At 37.1% G+C, this 17,482-nt stretch overlaps 1 protein-coding gene across 1 annotated transcript in view; it reads left to right on the plus strand.

The window, feature by feature from the left end:
* The window catches only part of DIP-lambda (Dpr-interacting protein lambda), a 560,727-nt gene that overhangs the window by 491,994 nt on the left and 51,251 nt on the right, over positions 1–17,482 (plus strand). The window contains exons 8-9 of the mRNA XM_069130556.1: positions 13,351–13,537; positions 15,832–15,963. Of these exons, the coding sequence (XP_068986657.1) occupies positions 13,351–13,537; positions 15,832–15,963 (319 nt within the window). The remainder of the gene's footprint in view (positions 1–13,350; positions 13,538–15,831; positions 15,964–17,482) is intronic.

Raw genomic sequence — 17,482 nt, forward strand, 5'->3', positions numbered from 1 at the left:
CCAATTGATAAACCATTTCAATTTTCAATCTCCTATATTCAAAATTTATTATAATCAATTCTATTTTAGTTTTTGCTATCAAAGGAATATAAATTGGAAGTTGAAATTGAAAACATAGTTCTAATTAAATATTATTATCTGCTTTTATTCTTAATCGTTACGAATTATTTATATATTATTACCAATTATGAATTGTTTGTTATACATTGCTCATTGCATCCACCCTATTACCCCTACACTTCCGTACCATCAACAGGACTGTTACGTCGCCTAAAACATCTGCGCTGCATCTCTCGCGACCGGGCAGCCGATGGCCTGCGTAACGTCATTTCGACCCTCAACAAACCTGAGGACCAACCATAACTTTCTCTTTCATTGTGTACATGTATCTTCGTTCAATCCGTCGTCCTGAAAGATTTTAGAGACTAAAAATATTTTCGACGCACATCTGGTTTTTAGAGAGGTCACTCACGAACCACGTTGGTCGGAGGCTTCCTACTCATCACTTCTCCTACGACCATAGGAGAGTCAAGTCGAATACTTCTCCTACATACTACAACGTCGAAGTCTAGCATCAAAATCTATTGTCTATCAAGTATCCTCTAGTGCTACGTCCACTAATATACGAAATTCGATTGTACGAACCTTGCTCTATTAGTCATATCTATCTCATATTCGTGCGACAAGTGGTTATCGACGATTTGTATCTACTCAACAGTGTAGTCTAAGTGTTGGAAATATATATTTTATAATTCTGTGAATCACAGTGTTATATAAACTTAATCACCCCTATTATCTTAACGGAAATCAGGGGATCGATCAACTCGTGGTGTCGATTAATATAATCGTAACGGGAATTTACGACTCCCGTTGACGTCTCTCCTCGCGATTGCGTCTCCCCGCGATTGGCCGAATTAACATGGTCCTTCGAGCCGGATTTTGCGCCATTAAAAAGTGCATTGACCAGTGACTATACAGTGTCGCGTGAAATCCACATTCCAACGACTTAGGCAACTAACCAAAGGAGCTGCCCTCGGAAAGGAACTCCTTCCTCGCTCAGCACATACGCGAGCCCACACCGCACTGGAACGAGTAGCTACCGATTCCTAGATCAACGTCCATTTGATTAAGGTAAACTCGTTCCTGCCATTAAACTCAAATATGGCCCACGCTGAACCGATCAGCACACTGCGGCGGAGACGAAGCATCTTAGTCCGCCGACTCGCGACCACGAAGCGTCAACTCGACGAATATGAAGCGTCTGGACGGGTAGAAAAGAACTCCCTCATAGCATGCCGTAACTTCTTCGACGAGAATTGGAGGAAGATAATCGAGGTTCAGGACGAGCTGGAAGCGTTAGATGAGGGGGAAATTGCTCATGCAGACTCTTTATTGCGAGAGCATCTTAAGATTGAAGTACGGATCCTGGACCTCTTTGACCTACTACCAGCAACAACCCCTTCGACATTAAAAGCACGCGATTCATGCGTGAAACACCAGCCGACGGAGAATATCGCATCGACTCGAACGCCGATCCCGTCGCACGACATGCGGAGCTCATCGCGTGACACTCACAACGTGTCCCCCATACGCGACCTGACGACGACCACGTTCACATCGTCAACATCACAACAATCTGATTCAACGACACAAAACGCCTTGAATCAGCAAACCGCTCAAGATACTCTGGACCAGAAGGAACTCAATCCCGTCCAGGACAACAGCGGCCATACTCCGTCGGCAGAAAACAACGCGTCGAATCCAACGTCGATATCGTCGCCTGACACGCGGATCTCATCGCCTAATCCGCGCGGCACATTGCGTGAAACTCGCACCTCATCGCCTACACGCGTCCTGAAGACAACACTTCACGATTCTCTGGATCAACAGAGAGAGAAAACCTCACCAGGCGACAAGATGTCGCAAACATTCTTTCCGAAGCTGTTACAGGATGGGCGATGCCCTGCAACTGTAATTCAAAACGACGAGAGTAGCGGGTCAAATCCCGTCAAGGATACCGAAGCCAATCTAGAAGCGAAACCTACAGACGACTCTCCGAAATTCACGATGATAGAATTATCTGGGAACAGACGTTCCTTTATCAACACTTCGACGGTTAATAACCTGTCCTGCATACCGTCACACGCAACATTTGGCATAAACATCGTATCGGAGACTCTCATTCATTCTCCGGGACATTCCGTGAAGAGTCCTCACTCTCCATGGCCGACAGGGGCCACAGCTGCGAATAACCCAAAGCGAAATAATATCTACGTTATTGCTACCGTGAATAATTACGTAATTGATATTGATAATTTTCAGAACACTCCTTCGGATCCCAATACCCGGCCACAGATCGCTGCCTCGAACAAGTCTCTGATTTTGCCTTTTGCGGATAATTGGTCCACGCCGGTCCAACCACCACGCATCATCAAGACGGCGCGACACGAATGGGTCAGCGGGGGGAGTCCTGTTCCCCAACCAACCATAGATCTTCTTCACGTTTCCACAACGCATCTACATGCGAATTTCACTTTCCGTTGTGAAATCGGAGAGATATATAACGCCACCTCCTGGGACGAGGTGTTCCACGACACTTCATGGGCCGAGCTGTTTCACGACACGTCCTGGTTCGTGAACTTCAACAGAAATTATCTAGGCAATGCCGAGGACCACGACGATCCAGAACGCAAGGAAGACAACATATCCTCAACGCAACGGCCTCTCGGCCGTATCATCGAATACATTCGGGCGAAGACGACCTCATCCAGACAATCACAATCCACACGACAACAAGCCTCGCGGATCGAGGTGCCACGCAGCACGTCCTACGCTCGAGCTGACCCCATCCAGCAGACCACGGACAATCAGCAATCAACAAAGCGTTGGGCGGCAGCTCCAAGTAACTCTACCTACCAGAACTTTTGATCGGTACCCTCTCAACGGGGGGAGGATGTTACGTCGCCTAAAACATCTGCGCTGCATCTCTCGCGACCGGGCAGCCGATGGCCTGCGTAACGTCATTTCGACCCTCAACAAACCTGAGGACCAACCATAACTTTCTCTTTCATTGTGTACATGTATCTTCGTTCAATCCGTCGTCCTGAAAGATTTTAGAGACTAAAAATATTTTCGACGCACATCTGGTTTTTAGAGAGGTCACTCACGAACCACGTTGGTCGGAGGCTTCCTACTCATCACTTCTCCTACGACCATAGGAGAGTCAAGTCGAATACTTCTCCTACATACTACAACGTCGAAGTCTAGCATCAAAATCTATTGTCTATCAAGTATCCTCTAGTGCTACGTCCACTAATATACGAAATTCGATTGTACGAACCTTGCTCTATTAGTCATATCTATCTCATATTCGTGCGACAAGTGGTTATCGACGATTTGTATCTACTCAACAGTGTAGTCTAAGTGTTGGAAATATATATTTTATAATTCTGTGAATCACAGTGTTATATAAACTTAATCACCCCTATTATCTTAACGGAAATCAGGGGATCGATCAACTCGTGGTGTCGATTAATATAATCGTAACGGGAATTTACGACTCCCGTTGACGTATCTCCTCGCGATTGCGTCTCCCCGCGATTGGCCGAATTAACAAGGACCATATTGCTATCTTCGAATAATTTTCCACAAACGCAAAATCTCCCACATACCTAACCTGCCTGTTAACGTGATAGTTATATCAACCTTTCAATTTCAAAGCTAATTAATTCACGGACATCTTCGATCTTTAACAAGCGTGTATCCTACCAATGATTAGCTACTCTTCATTAATTCATTAATTCATTGATTCAATCTGTAACGTTTCGAGTATGTACATCGCATGTCGTATCATTGTATCGGTATTGTATCTGTTGATTCGAGAGATAGCTGGTTACTCAGGTGGCTAAATTGATCTCGCCATAGACGAAACTTATTTGTGTATCCATCTATGTATATGTCGGAGATGAAAGGAAAGCCGAAGCCGTTCCTTGGAAATTTTGGGAACATCCTCTAGTACTCTAGCCTGGATTTTATCATAGCTGTAATTGTTCGAGATTTGTGATATCAAGATTGGGTTCGAGGTGACAATTGGTCGCCGAACGTAGCCACGGTCACGGGATGTACGTTTTGCCTAACGGAGGTCTGGAGTGGTTGTATGGGTTATCCGAGAAATGTGGTTGTGGCAGCATGCGGCCTCGGGAGCGGGCCTAGCCACGTGTGATACAGTGGGTCATACATTGTATTACTAATCAAACTCCAGGCAGAAACCGCCTAACAACGGCGTTTGGAACTTTCTCGATGCTTCCAACGAGTCTGCCTAGCAACGGCGTTTGAAACCTTCTCGATGCTTCCAAACGGGCATAGAAAAACAAATGTAATCGTACAGCGAGAAAAATCTCGACGAGGCTGGCATTCTTGCGACTGCTTTGGAGAGTGACACGTCGTGTTTTCAACCATCGTATTTCCGTGCTTAAGATCAGTCTACGCTTAGTAAAGAGTTATCCCGTTGGCCGTGGATTCGTTTGAACTCAAAAATATTGTTAATAGCGTTCATTAAACTTATTGTTCGTAAATCATACTATTCATTGAACTTACTATTCGTTAAACTTATTATTCATTAGACTTATTATTTGTTAGACTTATTATTCGTTCAACTTATTATCCGCTAACTTTATTATTTGTTAAGCTTATTATTCACTAGACTTATTATTTGTTAATCTTTGTAGTAGACTTGTGTATACGTGTAAATATAATCTCGGTTGTGTAAGACAATGGTTAATTCACGTGAAGAGTTGTTACGCGCCCAAAATTCCAACCTTAACCCGACATATATATAAAAGATATACATAAGCAAACAGATAAGGCAATCGAGAATCTGGATTCAATAGCCGGCAAATATTTATAAAAAAAGAGACACCGCCGATTTTGACATTTTTTAAATATCTTGTTAATGTTATCAGTTTGAGTAAGATTTTATTTGAGGATTGCCGTTCATTGAAAAGTTAATATCAAAAAAAGTTCAATGAGTCATTTGCATTTAAGAGAGTGTACATAGTCAGATTCTTAGTAAACACTTATCCAACAGCCGATCGTTTAGTCATTTTCGATTCGATTATTCGTGTTCGTTCTTACGTGTTCGATAACGTTTTGCAGAAAAAGATACGATTCAATGTTTGTAATATGTCGTGTATACAATTTTAATAATTACATTCGATAATTGCACAAAAATCGGGACTCAAACGTTACAATTATGGAACGACTCTATTCCTCAAAATTGACAACGCGAGTGAAAGAGAAAGAGAGCCTCGTTAAAGGCTGGCGATAAGTTGAAAAATTCAATTAAAAAATCAGACTTTCTTATTTGCGATTTTTGATCAATGAAATTTTCGCCAATATATTTCTTACGTTTTACTGGTTAAAATGACTCCAAACACGATAAAATTTCGAACATATTTGCTTACTTAATAATTGATAATTAAATATTATTCATATTATATCATGTTTGATCTTATTTTAGTCGGGAAAATCCTGCAAATACGTCAGCAGAAATTTAATTTTGAAAAGTCTAAAATAAGGCAAGTTTCAGTTTTGAATGATTACTTGGATACATTGTCTCAGCGATAACTGATAATATTGGATCATGTTACACTGCTCGATCGCAATGGGCCGCCAAACTTCCGCGATACCTCAGGGAAATCTCCCCTTCTCAAAGTGGACACGACGGCTGTGTAATTACGTAGAGGACTTTTTCGTGCAATTATCGAATGTTTGTACTAACCGTTTAATTTTTTGTTCCAAAATTCTTGTTCTTTATATTAGATGAATAATCCAAAAATCTCACTGTGAAGTACCTGTGTTATTATTGATTGGTGTTTTATAATTATATTAAACAGCGAATACTGAGTAACGAAGTATTTTTCGGTTAAGGATTTCTTTCGTTATTCATAATTAATAATTATTGTACATAGCAATTTCGACAAAATAACGAAGATGAAGAGTCGAATTCGAGTACGATAAGAAATCACACGAAATTTATCTTTTCTCCAATTGATTGCGTCTCCTAATTTAATGGTGTTTTAGAAACGGGCCGCTTATCTTGAAAATGGTAAATCCATTTTCCTTTGTTTCGGAATATTGAAACATTACGTTCGATTGGACTATTTTACTACGTTTTGCGACCTTGAGTGACCTTAAATGACCGCGATGTTTAAATCCATCTTCACAAGGGCAACAATGGGACAAATAGGTATTCAAAACTACACGGCTACACTTAAAACAAACGAAGCCTATTAAAGTGTTCTTTGAAACTCGTAAACGCGTCCATCTGAGAAAAACTTTTTCCATCGCGTAATAGCCTCCTCGAAACCAAACAACTTTTGTTTCAAACATTTCCCTGCATCTCAAAAAATTGAAAGAATTATTCAGGTGGCTTGCTGTTGAAGACTCAGCCTGTATATCCCCAAAATTCCATATAGCTTTGATTGTTAGGCAAACTGATATTATGATCTGACACGAGTCAACCTCATCAAGGGGCGAAAGGAAGGGGGTGTCAATATACTAAACACGGAAGTATTCGCCTCTATATGTACCTCTATTCGCTATTTTGAACATAAACAAAAAAAATAACAGTACGGAGTGGATGAGAAAAGCGTTAAGAATTTTGATCCAGCATTTTTTAATCTCTTTATTGTGACATGAAAACTACGGAAAAAATAATTTAAAAAAGCGACCAGATCTCAATGACCTACGAAAAAGATAAAATTCATCCGGACAGAAAGAAGAAAGGAAACTATTTAATGTTTCATAAGAGTCGAGGAAAAGGCATGGTTATTGATCTTGTGAGACAGGAACGTCATAAATGCTAGTATAGGTAATGTTGCAGAAGTTGTTAAGAATCTTTATCTTAGTTTGATATGAAAAATATCGAATAATTTGGATTTCGAATTACATACAAAATAAGATGCAGGGGAGAGTCGCACAGTGCTTTGTGCTAGAGTTGGTAAATATGAAAATATACAAAGTGACTTTATAGCACAAATGGAACTTGATAAAAGTAGGAAAATTAATTTTATGAAATTCAATAATACGAATTGATAATCTGCAAGAATAGTAACGTCGGAATTTGTAGGAAACGAAAAATTGTCGTCCAGTACCGATCAATTATTTAATTATTTGATCTTTTGCTCTAAATGGTTAATAATGTTTTAAAAAAGTCCTCTAGATGTCAGTATACATATTCTTATTCAAATTTGATTTTTACGTATATCGTATGGAAAATACTTAATATTTTCTTGATCTGCGCATTCGACGTGTGCCCAGACTTCGCATTCGTCGTTTTTGAAACATTGAAAGTTTCAGTGACCTGTTTTTGGGCCATTTTATTTTTGAGGAGTAGCTTCAAAGCCCCATTCATGCTCTCCTCTGACCATTTCCCTCTTTTCTGTTTTGGACTTTCAGACATTTTTCTATGGGAAAAGGTAGAAGAAAAATTAAACGAACACCTTCTAATTTAGTCTCAGTTGCCAAAATATTGAACTTACAGATAAAAGAAATTCGGTCTATGACCAAATCGTCGGTATTTTTTTTTTCTATTTATTTATTTGAATTTTATAATTTGTCCAGTAGGACATTTGGTAAAATGTTGTATCTTGGCGTTGTAATAATATAGCATGTGGGTGGTTACCTCCAGCGGGGTACCATCTTCGTGTTTGTTAGGTTGTGTCCTTTGTGAGATCTGTTGGGTGTTTCCTTTTTAGTCTTCTTTCTATGTTTGATGTGTTGATCGTTTCCGCTGCTAGCCGATTCGGGTGCGTTGCTACTCTTTCTCTGTACCTTCTTGCGTATCTGCTAATCTCCTCTTTGACCGTTGGTATTCCAAGGTCTTTCCGTATATCTTCGTTTCTGACGTACCATGGTGCGTTTACTATTGTTCTGAGGATTTTAGCTTGGATTATCTCTATTTTGTTTATATGGCTCATTGCTGCTGTTCCCCATAGTGGTATTCCGTACGTCCAGACTGGTTTTATAATTGTTTTGTATATTTTTAGTTTGTTTTCTATGCTTAGTTTGGATTTTCGACTTGTTAACCATTGCATTTGTCTCCTTGCTGTCTGTATTTTGTATATTATTGATTTAATATGTTGTTTCCATGTAAATCGTGTATCTAGGTGGAGTCCTAGGTATTTGACTTGCCTTGTTTGTGTTATTTGCGTGCCGTTTAGTGTAATGTTTGGTGGTATCTGTTTTCGCAGTGTGAATGTAATGTGGTTGCATTTATCGGGGTTTGCTTTAATTTGTTTATCTTGAAGCCACTTTTCTATTTTTGTGATATGTTCTTGTAGTAATGTGACTGCTGTTACAGGGTTCGTGTGCCTAACTAGTACAGCTGTGTCATCCGCAAATGTCAATATTTTGCTATTGGGGGTTGTTGGTATGTTGGCCGTGTATAATGTGTATAGCATTGGTCCTAGGACGCTTCCTTGCGGAACCCCTGCCTTGATATATTTAACTTCAGAGCATGAATCTTTAATTTTTACTATGAAGGTTCTGCTGCTTAAGTACGATTTTAATAAATGGTATATTTGTTTCGGAAATTGTTTCCTGATTGTTTGTAGAAGGCTTTCGTGATTTATTTTATCGAATGCCTTCTCTGTGTCCATAAAGAGTGCTGTACAGTATTCTTTGCTTTCTAGTGCTGTTATTACTTCGTTAGTGAGTCTGTGCATTTGCTCTATCGTCGGTATTGGACGACAAATACGTTGAAACGTTTTAGATTATAATGTATATAATATACAAAGAAAATTATAAAACTGGGGTAAATAACTGGTAATTACACTTAATAAATTAGATATAGTATACATTAAAAAAATTTACTTACGTGAAAAACAACATATCAACTCTAGAAAATAATTTTTAATTTTCGGAATATCAATGTATATGTTTGACATATCAGATCAATATGGCTCCGAAATATGTTACACGGAATTGTTCATTTTCATTTGTTTGTTATTTAGAGATTAACAGAAATGTTAAGTGGGCTGTTGTTTTGCCCGCACTGTATTTCTTACATGCAATGCCTGTTACACGTTTTATCTTTAAAATAACAAACTCATTATTTACTCGAGATTTATTCCTAGCGCACAAATATTTGTCAATAGAGCGATGCAAAGTTTTACTGTATCTCGGATCATCACAAGTTAAACTCGAAAAACGGAAGCGCCAAAATCTTGAAGATTCGATTTCACCTGCTCAAAGTGACTTTTGCAGGCAAAAGAAATTGTTCCTCGAATACTTTAATATTTTTTACCAAATTTCATCAAAAATAGAATTTTATAATGCTAATAGAAGATAACTATGTTTGGTACTCCCACAAAACAATATCACGACATTCACTAAAATTACGAATATTGTACAGTATATTTACTATAAAGCTAATTAAAATAGCTTATAATCCAACATATAAGAATGCTACTTGTAAAGTATCTTTGTTAGTAACAGTTTAAAGTAGAGAGATATTCCTAAAAAATCATATATTTTATGCATATATGTACATAGTATATACAATGTATATAACTATTTTTCTGAATTTATAAAATAACAATAGTCTCTAATGTCTAGAATAAAATAACAATAGTCTAAAGTATCTTCTAATACGTAAAAATCTCGAGAAGATTTAATTAAAAATTTTTATTATTTGTTTGAAAATAATTTATTATTTGCACTGAAATGTTACGTCTCGAATGCACTGTACTTTGTTACGCGATTCGTTCCTGCACAATTTTTTCAGGAAGCTATCTACATAAACAATACATGATAAAACCAAAATTGGGTACATTAGTTCTACCAGTATTTTAATTCAAATTAATAATTTATTGAAGAACATTTATTAACACGTTGACTGCCACGACACCCGCATTCGGGTGTCAGCAAAGTTTCTGGTCACGCCACGTAACCCATATTCGGGTGTCGCTTATTTGACTACTTGCGAAGGATCGTCGTAGGTATTTGAAAAGATATTCCATAATAATAAATTGTTAATTAATAATTAATTGTAATAATAGATGAATTGTTATAGAATAAAAATTCGAAAATGATAAAACTTTAAAGCATTCTATACATAGTTGAGGTTGGTCGGGACAATTTGGACAATAAGTTGTTGTTTTCTTCAAATTCTTTTGTGCCTTTGTTCGGGGTCCATTCCACGTCTTTTATTTGCACAACATAGTTTGCATGCGCGTCTAACGCTTCTTCCGAAATCATTTTTCCGAACGGTGATATTATGGTGACTCCGTCGAAGACAAGGATTTTTTGTATTTTCAGACAACCTTAATAATTTTGCGACTAATAGTTGTCTAAATATTCTAATATCTATATTTTTTCTTGTTGCAATTTTGTAAACCGTCAAAGCGTTTACAACAGAAATTCCCAGGAGGAATTGAACGCCAAGATTTCTGTACCATTTGATTCCTTTTCTAATTGTGGTGGCGTAAGAAACCATTTGGTCGGAATAATCTATACCACACTTTCCTTCGTTATATTCGACAACAGCTAGTGGTTTTAATGTTGCGAACAAACGAAACGAAAGATCATTCTTGAGACCACCACTTGAGCGACTCGCATTACTAAAATATCGATGGGAGCACCTAGCAGAGAACGCTTGGTACTGCTGTACGCGTGGCCTGACGGATATTTCTTTGAAAACGCGCGTGGCAGTGAATGTGTTAATAAACAATTAAACTACATGTTGTGAGGAAATATCCCCTTTAAGAATATTTACTAATAGCTCTAGAGTTGATAATATTAGCCTGAGTAAGGTCTGTATGTACGTGTAACTGATAGTACTCGCGTACACCTGTGCGTGTAAAACGTTTCAAGTTAATAAAGAGAACATGATACACGTGGAATAGGTATGAATAAAAATTACAAGAAGCCGGAGAATATTCTAAAACATATGCCATGATAAAATATAAATTGTAAATAGTTATAGATCATGTTATTATATATTAAAATTATACTTAACATGCAGATATTAGCGCAAATATAACGCTGCGTTAATTAAATCCAACAATATTGAGATAAGAACAAACTGAACAATACCAAGAAATAATTTAGAAAAACACTGTTAGATCAATTTCAAATTGGGTTTTCTTTACTCGAAGTCAAACTTAACTCTTATTTGTCTTTTGCATAAACTCTTTTCGAGATATGAAACTTTAGAATTGATATGCTGCTGGTATTAATAGCACACGCAGAATAAGATTTTCCAAATTGAACCCAGACGATTTAGACAGAAAAATGTAATACTTTTGTAGCGGAAGTGTTGTCGCTGCCAGATGAAAAGAGAGAGAGAGTTTTACGTTTCGTCCCAGGACTACCGGTTGACTCGTCAGTAAGGCTATGCCCGGTAGTCCCTGCCTTAGACGTAGAGGGAGTCTCGCTAGGTGCGGTATTTGTATCGTGACACCGTATTTCGACCACTAGCGAGATGGACAGACTCATCGTCGTCGTAGCTCTCTGGTGTTGACGGTTGGTACCCGCGGATCACCCGGGAGGTGTAGCGCCGCATTAATACCTCGACCTGTCGGCGTCCTGTTGGTACCGATCCGCCACACTTTCAGTACTCATAACAATTATTTATGCATTCCGCATTTAAACCTACCGAATATTTATATAACAAAGCAATGTAATTAATATAATTAGTAGCATATATTTCATTATACAAGTTCTGCCAATGCATATTATGTATCTCCATAGTGTTCAGATATACGAATCATAGCTAAACGTAGCTAATATGGTCGGGAGTTCCCCATCAACCCGTAAAACTGCTCGCTCAAAACAGGCTCCGGCGTAATCTATGATCCGCATCTATGTAATTCAGCACGGTATCGAATTATCAGAATAAAAAATTTTCTTTTATTTTTTACCACATTATTACGAGATGTCCCTAGTCGAATTCTTGAGATTCGTCCGGTCAAAATGATACCAAACGTGACTATATTTGACCAACAATTTTTAATGAAATTAACCCCTTAACCTACGATTTACGTTCGAGAATTTTGGGCTGAAAACGTAAACAAGCTATTATATATTATATTATATATTACATTTGGCCCGATCATCGTACTACGGGCTATGCCCGTAGTTGTAGGTTGAGGGGTTAAAGAGATAGGTAATGAGTGACTGGGACTAAGAGAGGGTAAAATAACTTGGCTTCGCGGTACGTTATTAAACTTTACCTATTCTGTCTCACTCGCACTGCCTGCTTTTCTCTTTTACCTTCGATACACACACGATAGTAGAATATAGCAGAGTGAGCACGAGTCGTATAACTTGGCTCAAATTTTAGAGAGCTATCTCTCCGGGTATATAGCTTCTTCATGTGCTCGGTCGTTGGCCATACATATATCTGAACACTACATATTTCATAGCAAATGTAAACAACAAATCATTGTGTAGTGTTATTGTTTGGGCGCCGCACTGCGACTTATCGGCTAGTTGGATTGTAAACTTTGGATTCGCGCACGAGACAAAGAGAGTTAGCTACGGTGAAAACGTTATCTATTTTCGTTGAATAGACTTGATATTTGGCCTTTTTGTGCTAGACGACAAACTGTGGATGACAGATTGCTTGACGATAGATGATTGATTGACATGTCTCCGTAAAGTTTGCTTTTTTCAAGACTCGCGAAAATTCGAGGATGGACGTGCTGCTGGGAATAATACGCAGATTGGAGCATTTGCAAATTCTTCGATCATTAGATTCACAGCAGTAGCTGGCGGAAAAAGATGCTAATTGGTTAGGGAAATTTTGCTGAAGGTGAAAGCTAGCCGCTTCTGTCTGCCGGTCATCCTGAGATAACGATTGACCGAGGTTGGTTCGTGCGATTACTTGCAAATAATAGAGTTACGGAGCACGTGGGTCTTCAAGACATACTTATTCTATAACTCGTTAGTCATTTGAAGCTCAGCTACGGAAGGCACCCGTTGCCAACGTGAAATGGAATTTAACAGACCCGACGGATTTATGATTATATTATTCCGCTGCAACAGTCTTTTTATATCGAAAGCAAGTTAAAGATTTGGAAGAAAAAGTTGCCTTCAAAATCTTGCCTGACGAGTTTCTTCCAAATGCAAAAGTTTTTTATTGTCCCAAAAGTAAAACGAATGAATCTCAATTATAAGAGCCATGGCACTGACAGCTTCACTTGTAATTAATCTAATTATAAAATGTTGACATAATGCAGTGGCCAATAATAATATTTAAATGTTACCGTAAATACGATTTTGTATGATAACGTTGGTATAACGACTAATACAATTTTAATGAAAATTTTAATTGTCTATTTTTAGAACGGTTACATGGAAGTGGTAATACCACCGGATATAATGGACGATAAGTCTGCCGAGGGTATGGTAACTCACGAAGGTGGTGAAATAAGGTTGAAATGTGTTGCAACTGGCTCACCGCAGCCTACTGTCACGTGGAAACGAGAAGATGGCCGGAACATTATTCTTCGCGAAGATGGACAGAAACAATGTAAGATATTTCGGATAAATTAATCATTTTAGTGTTCGAAATTATAAATTAAAGGCGTACGTTTATAAAGTACTTGAAAGTAATGTAATAATTTGCTTAGTACTTGACATATTAATAAATAAGATTAAGTTCTCAAAACACTTTTAAAAAATGTATTATACCAACTACCAAATTTCTAGAAAACGTGCTATGCATGTGACGCGAGTGTCGACATTCCAATTATATTCTCTTACTTTTACCTCAAAAATATTTGATATACTACTACCAAACAAATATTAGATCGAAGAGGAAATCATATATGAAAGATGTCACTTTTTTTAATAAAAAGTTCGTTCTCGTCAAAATTTCTGGTAATTTATTACATACCTGTGTACAAAGTGGATTACTTTGTAACACAACTGGAAAGTAACTTTCTTTGGTAATGATTTACGTATTAAATTACGTAAAAAGTTAAAAAAAAAAGATTATATTTTAAATCATATTCTAAGAATAACTGTATTTTAAACGTGATTTCAAAAGAATTTTGACTTTAAAAATTCGTCAAAAGTACATACGTACTACCTCGACACGATCTAGGCTAATTATGTGTACGAATGTTTATACATCTTGACAGTAGCGGTATTCGAAGAGCGCGTCAAATCTTTTTATAGTATTTGCCTTTTGATGTATTAAAAATATCATTAGAGAAGTTCTTCTTATTATCGCAAATATGTATAGTTCTGCTCATTGCATCGACAAGTGAACGGATTTTAAGCTTCCTATTCTTTTACATTTTCAATATTTCCACAGTTATTTGTTCTCAGTAGAAGAAATATTAATTGCTGCCACTTTTCAGAGAAATTATTTAGAAGTGTATCCGGTTTATCTCGAACCGCTCAAATATATCGGGAAAAAAATGAATGACACAAAAATCGAATGACATCGAAGGGGATACACTATTATCTATATTCTTGTGTATGTACCTTGTGTGTATTGTCTTAACATGTATTTGACCTTGAAATCTCTTGCGTGTTAAAATATTTCAATGGATATCTCCATTTTTTTGTTACATAATCATGCAGCTGACGTTCAGACATCTCTAAAATACTAGAAACTTGTGTCTTTCGCACCATCCGCTATCGTGATATAAACTTTCAAATTCGACAGAGCTATACAAAGTACGCGAAAAGTGACTGACCAGAAAAAACTGAATGTTTTGACAACATTAAGAAACTCTGCAGCCTTGTATTTCAGCAATATCATACCAGCAATAAAAAATTTTGAGAAGTATCTTTATGTATTCCTGTGGCGTACATTGGATAACGCTAATCCCGGCGACACGTTAAATTTTGAAGTCCATATGACTGATTCTACAGAAGCGAGAATTATTTGACAGCGATTTCGCTTGCACAGTTATTCACTTATTTTGTGAATTGTAAGAGACCTCAAGTATGTCAGAGGACATAGTGATATCGCTACAAAAGCGACTAGACAAATAGAGAGCTACATGTAATTTTATCGTATTTTTTTAACCCTTTCGCTTCGGCAGTCCAGTCCGCCGAAGTACTGTCACTGAACGGAAACGCGCGCCAGAAATACGCACAGCGTGCGTGGTTACTGTATATACGTTTTCCTAAGTCTTAAATAATAATAGTTCTTGTAAGAACCGTATATGAAATATCGTTTCACTGTCAATGGATTTAATAGATTTTTTAGCATGAAACAGTATACGATTTTGATGTTGTTTCGACAATGAATAACTTAAAGAAGTGATTAATCCAATATGTCAATAAAATCAAGGGAAAATGTTCTGCCGATAACGAAAAAATATATTATTGACTACAGATAGCATTTGTATATGCATCATTTTTGTCAAATTTTGTCTTCGAAACACAACTTTGGACAATACGAGAACTAGATATTGAGTTTATAATGTTTTTAATGTTCCTATTTTATCTACTTTTGCTAAAGTACATTAAACATATTTCAATACTAAACTATAGATCTTTAAACTTAAAAATGACTTTTGCTTATTCCCATGTCACAAACAATTGGCCTTAATAATTATTCATAAGCACATCAGCATATTCAATCCATGCAAATTTACATAAAATGTTACTACTTCCTGCCTTTCGTTATATGTATCTTGATAAATTGTATCTTACTAAATCTTAATAAATATGTGTCTTAATAAAAAGAAGTTACTTTTTACGTAGACTAAACCTAGTTCTATTATTAAGTGCGTAAGCAGATAAGATGGAGATTAAATAGAGGCAAAGCTAAAAAAATAACGACTATATATTTTCATGTTTCAGCGTTAAAAACTTATGTGGGTGAAACGCTAGAATTGACTGGAGTTCTTCGACAAGAAATGGGCACTTATCTTTGCATAGCCAGCAACAATGTGCCTCCGACAGTCAGCAAACGTTACTCTGTACAAGTACACTGTATGTATTATTAAGCGCTTATCATAAAGTTATTATACAAATATATCTGCAATTATCATTCTTATATATTATACAAGGTGAATCAGAACACGTGGAAAATATGGCAGAGGTTGATTCCGAATACCGAAATAAGAAGAAAAGTTCATATAACATAATATGCCTAATATGACCTTACGTTCCGCTTATAGCTTATTTTGCGATGCTAAACATTACACAGATGAACGATTTCTTGGAAAATAGATAAATCGTGCCGGCCTTATTTCCGGACCAATACGCTCTTCGGATTCCATTCGATTATTAAATACGGGGACGTTTAAAATCTCTTGCTTATAAAACGTTAGTTGACGTGACGATCAAAGTTTTCGACAAATCCGTGTAAGCTGTTCGAACAAGGTGGACGATCTATGACGCGACGCATTCGCGTTCCCGTAGAAACTGGAACTGGTCGATTCGAGCAATTTCTCTAAAGATAGGTAAGAAAGTACTGTAACACAAAGCAAGTACTCGAAAACGTTTATACGAACTTTCCTTCTTATTTTAATGCGCTGAATCAGCTCCTGCTTGCCTGGAAACCGTACTTTCCACATGTCTCGAACTCTATCATATTGCACACACAACTTTCAAGCATAGTTAGCAATTCTTGGATTTTCCATGTTTATTTCATTGAAAAGTTCATATAATATCCTTTTAATTAATCATGACGAACACGTTGCACCTCTGAAAATTTTCGCCTATAGTTGTAGTATAGTAGCTAAGTACAAAATAGGGACATCGTAGTTTTAAGGACATCGGTGCCGACTGGCTTGTGCTGCTCAATTTTGGAACAATATGTAGTAGATATCAAGACCTAATGACAAGAAGTTACATGTAATTGTTTAAAATAAGGATAGCAAGTGATTTATGATTGCATTGCCTTAAGATATGGAAACATTGTCTCTAAAAGAGTCGGCCACGAAATGGAGAAAACAAGGATATTTTCTGATAACAAGAAGTATATATGAAAAATAGCATGAGGCTTACGTCCGAATTTCGAGAAGGAACGCATGCCTAAGTGATTGCGAGCAGTATATTGTAGCTATCCACAAAAATGTCAAACGTACACATTAATAATACGCTTGTGTGTAAGACGCTACATACAAAGTGACCTATTAGATGGTATTATTTGTAGTTATTACTTTATTTGTAGTTACGTAAAAGAATTCAGCACGAAGTTGCGTTATACGAAGAAGCACACACAACGATGGGAAGAATCTCTTTCAAAGTCATTTTTTAAGAAAGTTAAAGATATTTTCTATAGGTCAAGGTTCTTTCTGTATTTTTCTACAGCGTACAAAAAAATTCAATAATTTTAACAACATACCCTTTCAATTATTTAATATATGCGTTTGAATGCTAAGCGATAACAGAAAATACATGCTTTTGCACTTACGTGACGATTCCTAAAGTTAGTTGCTCAAAAAGATTGCGGTTTGTCTCACTGTGTTACTGAAATCGCTCAGTAATGTTTCATACGTGCTTT

Source organism: Bombus flavifrons, chromosome 17, assembly GCF_040668555.2.
Source record: "Bombus flavifrons isolate JBK064 chromosome 17, iyBomFlav1_principal, whole genome shotgun sequence".
In the NCBI taxonomy this organism is placed as follows: Eukaryota; Metazoa; Arthropoda; class Insecta; order Hymenoptera; family Apidae; genus Bombus; species Bombus flavifrons.